General features: G+C 45.9%; 1 protein-coding gene across 3 annotated transcripts in view; it reads left to right on the top strand.

Annotated features, from left to right (window-relative positions):
* Positions 1-1,236: 1,236 nt before the first annotated feature.
* The window catches only part of TMEM184B (transmembrane protein 184B), a 30,544-nt gene continuing 16,882 nt past the window's right edge, over positions 1,237-14,898 (top strand). For 2 of the 3 annotated variants that reach the window (XM_041481369.1, XM_041481368.1), the window contains exons 1-2: positions 1,247-1,401; positions 14,053-14,313. In XM_041481369.1, the coding sequence (XP_041337303.1) occupies positions 1,399-1,401; positions 14,053-14,313 (264 nt within the window). In that variant the 5' untranslated portion in view covers positions 1,247-1,398. Of the gene's footprint in view, positions 1,402-6,379; positions 6,481-14,052; positions 14,314-14,898 lie in introns of all 3 variants that reach the window. The other variant, XM_041481370.1, reaches the window with a different exon arrangement.

The raw sequence follows: 14,898 nt of genomic DNA, 5'->3' as shown, positions 1-14,898 counted from the left end.
GAAGTCCTGAAGGAGAGGGGTGCGGAGCACTTGACAGCAGCACAGTTCCTGATGCAAACAGACTGAACGCTCTGTGGAGTGGCACCTGCTACTTTGGTGTCTGCTTTTGGTGGTGTGGTTTGTTTGGGTTCCTCCTCCTTTGGTTGTCTGACCAGTCTGGCAGTAAAATACTAAATTTTAATACTGATTTATTTCTAAATTGCTGCTCCTATAGTTACACATCCCTGCATTATCCTGATGAGAAGCCTGTTTCTTCCAGGCTCTGTCAAACCCTTGAAACTTATTTTCAGAAACACCTGCTGGGAATAAATTATGGATCTTGGTGACTTTGGAAGTTCTTTCCAAGCCTGTTCTCTGCCAGCTGGCCAGGAAGAGCTGTTCCTTTGTTTCCCTGCTGCATGTGTCTTCCAGCTCCAGGCACGAGTGTAGGAGGGATGGGAAGAGGAAGGGGAATGGGAACTAGCCAGGGCTGTGGGGTATTCTGTGGTTACCTTTATCCTGCATTTGCCCTGTCTCCATTCTGAGTGTGCTTTTGCTGGCTCAGAAGGGAACATTTCCTGTGTACAGGACTACACTGCCCAGCAGAGCCGTGGTCTGGCAGGGGCCAGGAGCTATGGGGGCGTTTGGGGCAGGAGTTCTGCCCTGGGACGGAACGGGGAGGCGCTGCCATTTTGGGGCACGTGCGGTAGCAGCTCCGTATCTGTTCCAAGATGGGCAAGGGGCCTTCCAGTGCAGCAGGAGAAAAGGAGAAAATCATCAACCCTATCGCGGGCAGGATGTTGCCTCCTTTTGCTAGCACAGTCCTATTAAATGTTCTAGGGTGTGGTGCGTTTACTTTCTTTCTTCGTTCGGCTTTTGTGTTTCTGTTTTTTTTTTTTTTTTTTTTTTTTTTTTTTTTAAGACTCAGAGTGCCTCGTTCAGACTCGAGTAGAGGCACGGCTTTGCTTTCCAACACCTCTCCGCCTGTTTCTTTCACTCGGGGTTTGGGGGAAATCGGCGCTGAGGTCGGATGGAAATCTGCCTGGGGAGGCTCTTCCTGAAGCCCGTACTGCCTGCGGCCGGGCTGGCGACAAGAGCCGCTGGCCCGCCCGTGTGCCCGGTCCCGGGAAGCGCAGGCCCCTGCCCGGCGCTGCGGAAAGGCGCCGCGTCACCCGCGCCCGGCGGCGCTGCCCCTTTAAGAGAGGAGCGGTGACGTCACCCTGTTCCCCTCCTTCGCTGGCGCGCGCGGTGCCGTGCGCAGGCGCGGAGGGAGGGCCGGGCCGGGCCCGGCGTCGCCATGGGCTCCTGAGGCTTCCGCGCCCCCGCGCCGGTGCCGGCGCCGCCCGCGGGGCAGCGGGCAGGGCCCGACCCGACCCCTCCTCGCCCCACCGGGCTGGGCCGCGCCCGCCCGCCCGCTGCATGGTAAGACGTGGCGGGAGCGGCTGCGGGCGCGCGGGCCGGGCCGGGCCGGAGGGGCCGCGCTGGCGCGGGGGTGGCTCGTTGAGGTGCCCACGAACTCACCTCGCGCCCCGCGCCGGCCCGGTGTGGTCGCTGTTCCCGCTCCCCCGCAGTTCCTTCTGCCGTTCTCCGGCGTGACCCGCGCGACTCCCCCCGTCCCTACTCAGCCCTACGCCCCGTTCCCCCCCGCGGTGGGCGCCCCTTCTCCTCAGGGCTGCCCCCGCCATTCCCCTTCCGCGCACATTCCTCCCGCATGGCCTCCGTACCAGCGCTCACACCGCCCACCCCCGCGCCTACCCGGAGCCTCGCAGGGCGGCCCCCACAACCTCGCCCCCGCTCCCGGTGCAGCCCCCCCAGTTCCTTGCTCTCCCTCCCTCCCTCCCTCCCCGCAGCCTGCCCTTGCTGCAGCTGTTCCGCTCTCCCTGTGCATGCACACGCCCCAGCACAGCCCCCTCGTTCCCCGGTGCTGTCACGCTCTTTGGTGCCGTTGGGTGGGTGTCACTGTCTGCACGGTGTGTCTGCTCCTGGGTGGGCTGGGAGCTCAGGAGGCTGCAGTAGTGTGGGTACCAGGTTTGTGTTTGCTGGGTTTCCGTTGCTTCGGACTGGATGGACTGACAGACGCCTCGTGCAGGTGCTGGTGTGGTAGGTGTGTGAGGAGGCTGACGCTGTGCCTGTGTTCTCTTGCACTGTAGGTGAGTTGTCGTGGTCTTGTTCGGATGCTCGTGGTGTCTCGAAATCTCAATTGCTCTGTATGGGCTAAATTCAGCCGTGGCAGCTGCAGTGTGTAGTGGAAGAAGGGCTTTGGAAGAACGTGTGCGTGACTGAGTTCTGGTGAATTGTGGAAAGGGACTAGAGTGATTTCAGGGACAGCTCTATGAAAGCTGCCTCGAACACTCTGAAGCTGTCAAGAGTGAGCAGAGGAGGAGGAGTGGGAAATCTAGAGGAAATAGTGAAGATGGCTCCTGCATACAGAAAGTTTGAAATTATTCTTGGCATGTTAGGAGCTTGAACAGGCGTAATTATTGAAGACATAAAGACAGGTTTCCCTGGAGAGAAGACTGTTTACCTCTGTTAAAGATAAAAATAGAAGGTATTGATCAATAATAGAGCAAAGGCTAATAGGGTGAATAGAAATGGCTTTCCTATCCTGCAAAAAAAAAGAAAACAATCAATGAAAATGTAACAGAGCATACATCCCACTAAAAAAGACTTGGCTCTTTTATTACAGCAGTTAATTGTGCCTTTGAACTTGTGTTGCTGGATGTTACCCTTTGGTCTAAGAGCTTAACACCTGCCCTAAAAGGGAACACAGATTTCTCTAGAAATGTTGATGTTATTCAGGTTTCTAATACCAAAGGTTTGTATTTGTGTGGTACTGTTGGCAAAAAAATAAACTCTTATGCTTTTTAGGATGCTGGCTAAGTACTAAGCAATAGGGGTTTTGGGAGAGCTTTTCTTATGGTGGAGGTATCCCAGAAAAGCCAATTTCAGGCTTTCTTTTCACCATTGTCCCAAAGAAAATTGGCTTCAAAGCTGCTCCGGTCTAGGGGGGCAGTTTTTTAGGTCCTTAATATCATCATTATTGCAGTTGTGCTGTAAACCCTGGGTGCCATGGAAGAAGCAGGTGGGTGCCTCTCCATCTGGAGCAGGAGTGATTTGGTCTTGCTGCAAAATGATTGGGCAGCTTTGCTAGTGAAATCAGCATTTCTGCCCAGCTCTGTGGTGTGGGCAGATGTTTTTCTTTGTGGTCCACTCAGGTCTCTACAATCATTTCAGGGCGCTGAGCGGGTTGTGTTTGGAGACGTGGAGCAAGGGGATGAGCCAGCCACTCCCAGCCACTGGGCACCTTTTGGACTTCAGTTTGTCTGTCTCCTTAGGACACGTGGCAGTCAAAAGGGGAAGGTTCTTAGATAAACTGGTCAGAAAGTAGAGTTCAGTGTGACTGGCTGGTTTGGCGTAACAAAAGCATTCTGAGCTGTCTGGTCTCTAATCATTTGACAGAATCCAGCTAGAAATCTGCCTTGTTCTCTGTCAGCTTCTTTGCCTGTTTGCTGGTAGCAGGCTGGGAGGTGAGCTTTTGCAGTTGTGGGGTTAGGATTCTTTTCTTCTCATGGATAAAGGAAGGGTGGGTGGTTTTTTTTCCTAGCACAAAATAGCTTTTGAAACACCTCCTTCCCCCTCAAAAAAGGTAGTCCCTTTTCCTACCCAGTTCTACTGCTGCATTAACTAAAGCATCTAATAATCATGTTTTGGTGTAAGATGACAACCTTTTAATTTCCATGTGAGGGACTTACCCTTCATTCCTTCTCCCTTCCTGTTTTGGTTTCGTTTTTAATTTGCTTATGTTTACATTGAGGGAGATAAATTGTTACCTGCTCCTTCTAGCAGAAATGCCTGTTTCGTTTTCGAGCAGCTCTAAGGATATCTTTGAGCTCTTGCAGCAATGTCTGGTGGAAGCAGTGAATTCCTCAGGAGATGTTTGTTATTTGGTCCTAGCTGCTTCAAGAGCCCAGTGTTGTATTAAATGAAGTTTGAAGTAAAACATGAAGTTTCAAATCAGACTTGCGGATTCTGAAGTGCCATTGCTATGACTCGTTTTCTTAGTGTTTCCAGCCTAAAATTGAGGAAACCAAGGAAAGCAGCAGCGAATGTACAGGTTGGCCTGTCTACTATATGAAAAGGATAGCACAGCCTCAGAGAGAAATTGCAATTTATCCTTTGTACAGTCGAGTTTTCTAGTACACGCCTGCTGCTGACTGTACATGTAACAAAGCAGCTGTGTGTTATTGAACGGCCCTGGCTGGGGGCAGAAGCCCTTCTCTGCTTTAGAGTTTGTGATTGATTGTGCTTGTCAAGGCCCTGGAAGTTTGAGGTGCTGTGGAGAATAGCACTGGGTTGGAGTTTTGTGTGCTGGCTTGCTCAGCTGTTTGCTTGGAGCACTGTGTCTGTTGTGTGCTGTTCTCGCTTCTTCCCAGACTCATTGGGGTTTGCTTTCTTGTGGTGGAAGAGCGGTTTCCTGTCAAGACATCACACCCTGCCAGAATGCCTGGGACTCTGAAAGCAGTTTGACGCTGTGATAAGATGGATTGAAACACTTAGCTAAAACAACTGTGAAATATTACAGTGCTTGAACTGAAAACACCCTTATAGTAAGGGATTTAGGGTACTTTTTTTCTTCTTTTTCCCTTCCCCTGTTTTTTTCTGTTTTGTTTGTTTGGTTTTTTTTTTTTTTTTCCTGTGTGGACTGCTTTTGGAGAGAGCAACTGGACTTGTTTTCAGAGCAGCAATTCCCCAGGAAAGTTTTGGGAGTGAAATTCTGCCAGCTAAAGCTGTGAGTTACAACCTCCCTCCAGGAGTCTCACCTCAGAGTCTCTCTCTTCTAAGAGGCAGGGGCTGGAGTACTTGCTCATAGCCAGGTTCTCTCTCTTCGAAAATCAGGTCACCTTCCATGGGGTTTTTGTTTCTGATGGTGTAGGTAACATGTCTGGGAAGGCAACAGAGCAAGCTGTGTCCAGGGAGAACACAGTGTATAGGCAAGCTGCTCAGGAACTGTGCTGTATCTGAGTTTGACCAGGTCTTTATAGCCCCTCGAGGGGAATAATTCACAGGAACCTGAAAAGGGAAATAACTGACATTCTACCTGCAGTGTTAACCCATACAGTACCTGGATATTTGTCTGTATTGAAAGGATGGGAATGTTGTTGTTATTATCTTACAGTCACAGTGCCTGGGAGTCTGATGATACTGAAAGGATCAGCTATTTGAGGATGTTGTGTAATGAAGAGTGACCAAGAGCACAGAGAGCTGGTGTCATGGCCTCACATTTTTTGTCTAGCCCCAAAGCGTCCATCTCTGCCTGGCTATTTTGTACATGTGGCCCCCGATCAACTCGCTAGTAAAAAAAAATCCCTCTGATTCAGCAAAGAAAATGACTGCAGCACGTTACACAGTGCAGCAGTGAGGCTTCAAGAAGGAGATGAGATGAAATAATACCTTAAAAGCTGACCTTGCCAACCCAGTGTTCCCTCCTCAGGCTGCAGAACATGACATGGATGCTATTGGAGGCTGCTGAGCTGATTGCTTGGGAGCCTACAGCTGTCTGGTCGCCTCCAACACAGATACAGCAGCAGTAATGTAGCTGTGTCTCTGTCCAGGTTACTTGAAATGAACGTAGACAAGTCAGTCACCTCAAGAGGCAGGTCAGAAGTGAGTGAATTTCTCTTCCTGGCTCACCATATCTTGTCTCTTCCTTGCTGGTTGTGCTGTGAAACACTGATTAGTGGTGGGTGAAGCTATCTGCAGCTATTAGTAGTTGGGAGTGACTTCTCTCCTCCTCTAAGCTCTCCTGACTTACAGACTTCCTTTCTCCCCTCCCAATGACTTTGCAATGGCACTGATTTTACAAGAGTCTTAAGCCAAACGTCATTAGTACAAATTCCTTTTCAAGTAACTTCATGCAACTCCATGATTTAATGTCTGGAAACATTGAGTTGAAGCTTTGTTCTTTTTTTAAGCATGCACCCTCTCAGGTTGATCCTTGTTGTGATTTTTCCCTGTATAGAGAAGATGCATTGCTGCTGATGGCTTTTGGTATAGACTCCCATGAGTCCAGGAATGCAAAGGTCCTAATTCAGCTTTCAGAACTTTGCCTCTGTAGTATTTTTATTTTTCTTGATGGAGTAGCAGGGCAGGAGAGAAGTGTGGAGGAACTAATGTTAGATAGGAGCAATTAATTTAGAAGTTCGTGGTTTTGGGAAATTAGGAAGGATGATTGTGTCCTATGTCCAGAGGTTTAGAGAAAAAAAATTAAAAAAAAAAAAAAAAGAACAACAAACTACAAACAAAAATAAGCCGATCAGTTGTTACTGCACCAATAAAAAATGCTTTATAGTGAGTGTGGCTTTGCATGCTTTGTTGAGAATCACTGATTTTACTCCTGCAGTGTTCATCACTGCTACGTGTCTGCATCAAAGAAGGATTGCTGGGGAAGTCAGATGTGCCATTGCCCTCATATGCACCACTGCACAGTTGCCTAAACCTGTGGTAAGATGTCTGGGTTCTTTCAGCTCATTTACTTGCTAAATTGAAGTATGGATCTGATCTAATAGATTCTATGTGTCATCTTCTGAGTGGAAAAGTATACTCTCATGTATTAGAAAAATTTCCTTTGTGTGTGACTGCCACAAGTTCTATACTTTTCCATGCTGCTGTAGAGTTTGAGTTCAGATTCCTCTTAAAGAAACTGTATACCCTGTGGTAACTTTAAAACTGTTGTCTACCCTGTCTTGGCACTCAGAGGTGGGAAAAAAAGAATAAAAGTGGTGGTGGAATAAGTTCTGATTTGACTTTGTTCTTGAGAGTCTGGAAAATGAAATACAAACATCCTCTTTCATGTGGGACACAACTGTTTACAACACATCCTTTTTATTTCTTGCCTCTTTCCCCTCTGCCAGGTGCAGAATATCCAGAATATCTTTACACTCTTTTTGTGTTTCTCCCCTGGGAGCAGAGGGATTGCCTGGTTTGTGTGGAGTTGGACTGTTGGGAGTATGGGAAAGGGATGCAGTGCATGGCCCAAGTGTGTTTGATCCTGTTCTCGAAGGAGAGAAGGTTGGGGAACATCCCAACGGAAACATCTGTAACACATGTAGAAGAACATCCCTTCTCCTCCTCTCCCTCCCCCTTTCTCTCTTTTTCCTGTCTCCTTCCAAAAAAGGGACTGGATGTTAGATATTGACCTATCACAATGTGGGTCAGTCCACAAAAAAAAAAAAAAAAAAAAAAAGAGGAGGATGCGGGGAGGAGGGCTGTGCAAATACAGTGAGACAACAGAAATTAATAGAGCAGAAAAAAACTCTGGAAAGAAGAGTGCATGGCTCAGGGTAAAAGGGTTTTGTTGTTGATTCTGAGTTTTTTAATGGGTGCATGGGGAGGGGAAGCTTCTCTTAGGATGATTGTAGGCTAGGAAAATGGGTGGGGGCTGTGTGAGCTGCAAGTGCAGAAGATTTTTGTGGTATTCTCAGATTTTAGTTTCCCTAAAATGAGGAACATAGGAGTGTGACCTTGTTGAAGGTTAAATTGTTTGTGTGTACAGTGCGGTCTTATGTGTATGTAGGCATCGGATCATCTCTTGAGTATGGCTTAGTGGGTGTGTACTTTGCCATGTGGTTTGGTCGGCCTTAGGTGCCTGACTCCTCTGCCTTCTGCTTCTGAGCTGATGGCTCCCTGCTCCTCTCTTGCTGACCCTGCTGGTCTCCTGTCCCAGTGACACTTTCCTCTTGTTTCACTGACTGTGCCGACAGCTGTGAAATTGTGACTGGGGCATATCTTCAGACTGCTTACTCCTCTAAAGAAATAACACTGAGGAGAACTGCATTTGGATCAGCACTTGTGCAGACAGACAAGCATGTTAAGCTGACAGGGGGTGCAGCAGCTGCAGATGCAAGCACTGCGTGTGTTTGTGGGTCTGGTGAGTGCCTGTCTTGTGACTGAGCACAGCATTGCTCATGTGTGTTCAGAGTTGTGTGCCTGTGTGTCAGGTGTGTATTGTGGGGTGACTTCTACCGACTTGAAGTTAAGAAAGCTTTGCCCAGCATGAGCAGTAAAATGTAAACTAGTTGTACTAGTTAAAATTGCATGCCAGGTCACATACTTAACTCCGATTGTTTTGGGAGTGCTGCTGGAGAGCTTAAAAATGCACTGTTGGGACCTTTTCATATTTCATAGCTAAGTAAACTAGATGCCACCCCAGAGAGCAAAAGCAATTTAAGAAGTAATAAATGTAAAAGCATTTTATTTTTCTTGGATTGCTATCACTGATTTCAGCTGTGCCAGTGACTCTCTTACTGTGTAGTGCTGTTTTGTCGTATCTACCTGCTCCTTTTCCTCTCTTTTGCCATTTCAGCTGGTGATGCCATTCCTTTGGGTGTTGAAAACACCTTAGATTAATTATTTATTATATATATCTAGCATAATAAAAAGAGCTGGTCTCGGTCGGCAATTCCAGGCATTGTTGTAATTAAAATGGTCTAAAATAAATATTGAACCATTTTGTCCCGTGATTTTGTATTCCTTTTAAGTCTAGGGCACATTGTCAAAAACCATTTAGCTGCTACTTTCACTAATATAAAGCTCTTGCTTGTGTCCTAATAAATGCAGAAAGTTCAGGCTCTGATTTTATCTACTGCATGGCACTTCTGTATTGGCCTTTTTGGGTCCAGAATAAAGATAATTTAATGACGAAACTCTTGAAGAAATAAGAATTTGAGGGGAATGGAAAATGTTTTTGTGGTATTTTAACAAAGTTCAGTATGGTGGATATTTAAAGCAATGTAAGTGTGGAGTAGGTTTTAAGGAAGAACATTGTCTTGTCTCAACTCTCCAGGAGAACCTTGCAGCCAGGTTGCATGTGTTTTTTTGGTTTGTGTCTTGTACAGCAGAAGGAGGCTTAGCTGTTAAGACTCTTTCATGGGATAGCTTTGTGTATCATTCTTTGCTCACTCAGCAGTTTAGAAATTAAATACTTTCAGCCTTGGATGAGATGATCTATTTTAAAAACACAGATTGTGTTTGCAGATGGGAGAGAGCAGCTTCTGAGTCCTGCTGTTTGGGGTTCTTTTCCTGTTGGCATTGGGGGGTAGGTCTTGCTCAGAGCAGGCAAACACCTCCTCCTTTACTAGATTGTGGTTGAGTATTCAGATGTGCCCCATGGAACTGAAGAACCACGCCTGAACTTTTCTTCCCTCCTCTTACACCACTTTTGTTGCATCAGAAGTGATGTTTTCATATTTATGTTTGTTTATGTAGAAATAGCTCCTCCTCAGTGGTAACATTTTCCATGCTTTTGTGAAAGCCAAAAATGAAGTTTTTTGTTTTCACTTTTGCCACATCCTGTCTGTTTTCTGTTTTGAGTTTATTTTCAGCAGAAGAAGCTGCCATATTAATGTTGGAGACAGGAGATCTCTGTTTCCAAAAGATATGGGACTGGCAAGCTGCTCCTGATGGAGAGTTAGTGTGCTGTTTTTTCTGTGGATGCAGGCCATGTGGACACATCCCTGCTACTTTACATCTGTGTGGTGTCTTTAAGAGAACTGGTCCCCATGCCATTTGGAGCTTCTTCTCTATCAAGAATATTTGTAACAGTGTTCTTCATCTCTGGGTTTTTATCGGGATAGTTACCCTGATAGAAATAGTGCAGGCTTTGTTTTGTTTTCTTTTCCCTTCCTTGCATTGAGAGTCCCCGCAGTACTCCTAAAGTGTTTTCAGATGTGTTAGATAAGTGTAAGAGGTACCACTTTGATATTTAAGCTAATGCCCTGGCAGCACAAGGCCTTGTCTTGCTCTAACGTACATAACTCGTGATGACACCTGGGCAGGGATAGGTGAGAGCTTGTAGGGGATGGGGGTGTGATCTCTGCCTTCCATGTTGGGAGGTGGTTGTGTATAGACCTCAGCACTGCCAGAAACATCTGTAACCCATGTAGAAGAATCATACTAGCTCTGATCCAAATTTCTTGTGGCCATCCTGGAATACACCTAACCTATGTCCAAAAGTCCTGTGTATTTATGTAGATGTACTTTTATGTGTGCTTGTTTCCAGTTTCCAAAGTTTGGTGCTATTCCTGGGTCTCTGTTGTGGTCCTGTTAGGTTGCAGGTTACCTCCGGGGCGAGCAAGGTAGTCACTTGGAGATGGGGAAAGCTCTGAGAGTGAAATTTAGAAGTGTTGAAATATTTTCCTTTGATATGTTTAGGAGAGCTCTCCAGAGAGGGAGAATAAGTGTACAAGGAACTTTACTCTTCTTGAACTGAAAGCAATGATGAAACAGGTGGGAAGAGAAAACAGGGTATGGCGGAAGAGTAAGAAATGCTTCAAAATGTATTATGCATTAGATTGGTTTGTATTGCATTGGTAATTTGGGTTTCCAAATGCCCCTAATTTGACATATGGTAATGTCAAGCGCTTTCCTCGTGGTTTGGTACCTTGCAGTGCTGGGAACTGTATGGACAGAGAACAAAAAGATGGTTGTCCCAGGGAGCTTAAAATGCACAAGAAACAACAGAGAAATACAGCCAGCTGGGAGGAGCACCAGGAAAGAGATCACAGCCAGGAGGTGATGGAGGTGAATGGGGAATAGCTTTATGGCTGTTGGAAAGTACCTTTTTACCCAGGCATGACACTGAGCAGGAAGGTGTGTTGTGGTGCTGACTTGGGCTGTGATGCAGGTGGGTGTCCAAGAAACAAGTATCAAAACACATTCACAGTGTAAGAGGGAAGTTGCTGATACCAAGATACTGGATCTGTAGCTTATCAAGGCAGTATTTTTGTTGTGACATGTTCCCAGGCACTACCTTTTCTGGGCTTTTCTGGGCTTGTGTCCTGTCGGGGAAGAGACATCTCAGAAGCAAGGCCTGTTGAGAGAAGTTGCCGCAGCCCACCCTCACAATGCTCTTTTTAAAAAGGCAGAAGAGGAGCTAGCAGACTGAGCTGGTGGTAGTGAATGAGCTGAAATCCACTTTGCTGGTTAAGGCTCCAGTCATCTGTGCTCTTACCTTTTTCTTAAGTACAGAATGGAATTGTTCTTAGAGCTTCAGCTTCTTGCATACAGTAGAATTTCATAACAGCTTTGTGCGCTACCTGTCACTGTGGCTGTGATGTGTGGGACTTGAGGAGATTAGAAGGGATAATTTGGAAGGCTTATGTTATTTTTGCAGATTTTGGAGTACAGCATTCCTTCATGTTTCACTAGCAAGGAAAATGAACTGCAAACTGATGTACAGAACCAATAAAAGGTGTCAAGGAAATAAAATGCTGTCCTCGGGGACAGCCCTGAGTACTCATGAGTGAAGTAGTTTGGGGTTTGGGTAGATGTAAACCCTGTTTTGTAAGAGAGTTTGTATGTTTTCTTTCAGAACACAGTGGTGGAAAAAGTTATTCATTTCAATGACTATGTGAATTGAAGGGGATTAGGTGAAGAATGATGCACAATCCTGTAATTAATGGCTGTTGATGTGTAATCACAAGGGGGCAGTGTTAAGATTACATACACAGCTTCAATTTATGACTGACCTTGCTTATGAGTACATAACCCTTGTCATGACAAAATGCTTGTTGATCACTTTTTGCTGTTTTCACTTATTTTTAAATGAGTGCAGAGAAACAGAAGAATTCCCTTTCAGATCCTCAGTTCTCTTGATGTTACTGCTGCTGCATTTGGGTCTCTGCTGCTGATGTGGTTTGATTAGCTGGAGTGTGGAGGTCCAGGTCCTGTTTCTTCTGGCACCTGTGGTCTGCTGTACAGATCCTCTCCCCCATGAACTTTTGGAAGGGCTTAGCAGTTTCCTGTCTTGCATAGCTCCCAAAGTGCACTGGGATGTGCAGGACTGCAGCTGGCAGGACTTTATTTAGAGCTAGGTTAACCACAGGTGCATCTGCTCTGATTTCATTTTAGATGTGCTCTTCTTGAGCTTTGTGGAAGCACTCACAGCACTGTGCATATTCAGTTGCTTCAGAAGTTACTTGGGTAGAAATCCCTTTCTTTTAAAAGCAGTAAAAGCCTTGCTAACTTGTGACATCTCCACCCATCCTCCATCTCTGCAAATATTTAGATATAGTACAGATGATGAAGTGTGTGTGTGTGTGTGTTTGTGTGTATTCTTAGAAGCTCAAAACTTAAGTTACATTTCCTGTACTGACCAGGACTGGAGAGGAATTATCCCACTGTACATGCAGTTATGGAAAGCTGTAACTCAGAGCAGGGATCCATTGGAAAGAACAAAAAAAAAAAAAGTTTGAAGATTTGTTTGTAAATTAAAGCACAGCACTTGTGCAGCTCCACCTACAGTAAGACATGCTTAAACAAATCTGGGTATTTCCCAGGACTTTTCTTTTTTCCCCCACGGAAGAAAGCAGAAAGGAGGTGGAGTGTGGCATAAGGTAACGTCAGACTGCTGCACACCAGTGATACGAGTGTGTGTTTTGGAAAAGCCTGTGCTAAAGGGGCCATTTTCGTCCTTAGTGTGCATGTGGAAAGGACTTGCTGCTGGCACTCTGCTTTTACTGAGTACCTGTTCCCTAGTTTGTGCTGTGGCTTCAGGTGGAGCAAGGCTGGGGCAGTTCCTTTGTGAACATATATTCTCTTTTGTGTTCTGTAACAACCTGTCAGCAGATGACAGATGTGTCCTTCCCTGGTGCAGCTGTAAACTCTGGCAATGGATCATTGGCCTTTCCAAAGCCCTTTCCATCCACTGATCATACAGGCCTGTGTAGGAGCAATGACTTGAGATTTTATAGAAGTGCTCTTCTGAAAAATATTAGGAGGTTATCAGAAGGAGGCAATATTATGCTGTTTCCTTTGATAGGCACATCAGAAGCAGCTCTTCTGATGGAAAGAACCAATGGCTGCCTGCTTGTGATCTTGGTTTAAGTGGATTATCTTCCTACAATCCAGAGGTCACACTAGAGCCTGCTTATGACCAAATTGAAAATAATAGCTACTTTAGATCTCAGACCTTCAAGAATTTGTTCCATTGAAAGAAGATAGCTTTTTAGCCAGGAAATGGCCAAGGGTCATGCTGTTTTGTAATCTTGCATATTCTTGTGTTCTGTATGTGTTTTTATGTGTCAGCTGGCTTTTAAAAGCCAATGAGGTTAAATTCGCATCATGTAGAAAGCAACGTAAAGTTAGTAATATTAATAACAGGCTGGCTAAATGTACCATACCGTACAAATTTTGGTAAAAGCATAACTTTCATGCTGTTCACACTGTCAAAGTGAGAAGAGCTTTCAGTGCATATCCTTCAATGAGAATGCTTTGGGCTGAGTGTGGTTTTCAGCATGGCTGTAGGAGAGGTGGGCAATGCTTGCTGGAGGAATTAGAATATTCTTCCCCCTGCCCCCTTCCTGCACAGGGACACTGTGGCACATGTTCTTGTTGCTGCTTGGCAGCAACATGACAGTAGGACACAGCAGAATAGCCTATACTCTTATGGAAAATAGAGATATTAACTTAAGTGTGCCTCATCTTCCAGTAGGGATGGTTTAGATACTTCCTTCTGATCTTTTTACAAGGGTTTGTAGTGGTAGGACTAAGGGAAATGGCTTTAAACTAAGGGTAGGCTAAATTAGATATTAGGAAGAAATTCTTTGCTGTGAGAGAGGTGAGACAATGGCACAGGTTGCCCAGAGGACTTAGGGATGCTCCATCCTCCAAAGTGTTCAGGGACAGGTTGGTTGGAACTCTGAACAACCTGGTCTAGTGGAAGGAGTCCCTGGCTCATAGCACAGGGCTTGGAACTAGATGATGGTCTTTAAGGTCCTTTCCAACCCAAACCATTCTATGAGTCTGTGATCTCTGTATTCATCTTACATATTTTTATTGCAGAAGGGTGGTGATGATGACAGTGGCCAGATTTTATGATCTCTGGGGGGCTGTCAGAGGTTCCTGAGTACCACGTGATCTGTTGTATCACAAGGGGTGGCAGTGGCAGACTTACCCAGGTCTGTTCACAAAGCATGCGAGCAGCCTGGTGGAAGGCATGTGAGAGATGCAAATTCTGTTACATTCCTGACTCCTTTCAGCTGGGTTCAATCGCTTTGTGGTTCTCTTCCCTGACAGGTCTTGGCTCGTGGGCAGCTCTTTAGCAATCCCAACTGGAACCTCACACCAAAAGGCACCATGATTATGATGACTGATGTCACTGCAGCCCCCAGATTGGGGTCAACTGCCACCACTCCAGCTGTGGCTCCTAACTTCTCCTGGATGCCAGAGGATGGCAGCCCCACGGCTGTGGAGCAGCCAATATTCCTCATGACCACTGCTGCTCAGGCTATCTCAGGTTTCTTTGTATGGACAGCTTTGCTCATCACCTGCCATCAGGTAAAACCCTGTCACTTGTACTTCTCACGCTTTCCTTTTCCCCACATGAAGAACAGACCATTTCCATAGCATGAATGGAGAGGAAGGACACTCTTTAAAAAAACTAGCAAGTGTGAAACATTTGGCCATCTCTTGAAGGTTTGCAGAAAGGTGTGTTATCTTGGGTCATCCTTTCACAGGTCTTTAGCTGAATATTGCCTTTTTTTTTATTGTGTCAGCTGTTAGCTAAAAGATTCTAGTCACCTGTTGTTTGACATTCTTCCTTTGATCTCCTTTGCCAGTGGATTCCACAGGCTGAACTCTGCTGCGGAAAGGAGTAGCAGGAAATGTTTCATTTTAATTTTTCGCCCTCCCCTCTCTCTGGGGCAGGTGTCCTGGGAGCCTGAATAAGTCAAACCCTGCATCCTGTTCTGTACCTCTCTTTCATGCAGTTGTCATGTGAACTGAAAAATACAGTGGGGAAACACAAGCCCTGTTATTTATCAACCCATGTTTTTGTACCTGTTGGATTGTGGATTCCAGAGTGGTGACTAGAATGTAGAAAAGTACAGCCTATTGGTGGAGTACAGGGGCTAGTGAAGGTAA

This window comes from Pyrgilauda ruficollis, unplaced genomic scaffold, assembly GCF_017590135.1.
Source record: "Pyrgilauda ruficollis isolate IOZ18807 unplaced genomic scaffold, ASM1759013v1 scaffold56, whole genome shotgun sequence".
Classification (NCBI taxonomy): Eukaryota; Metazoa; Chordata; class Aves; order Passeriformes; family Passeridae; genus Pyrgilauda; species Pyrgilauda ruficollis.
The sequence above is the reverse complement of the archived record's forward strand: the minus strand, read 5'-3'. Positions and strand labels throughout refer to the sequence as shown.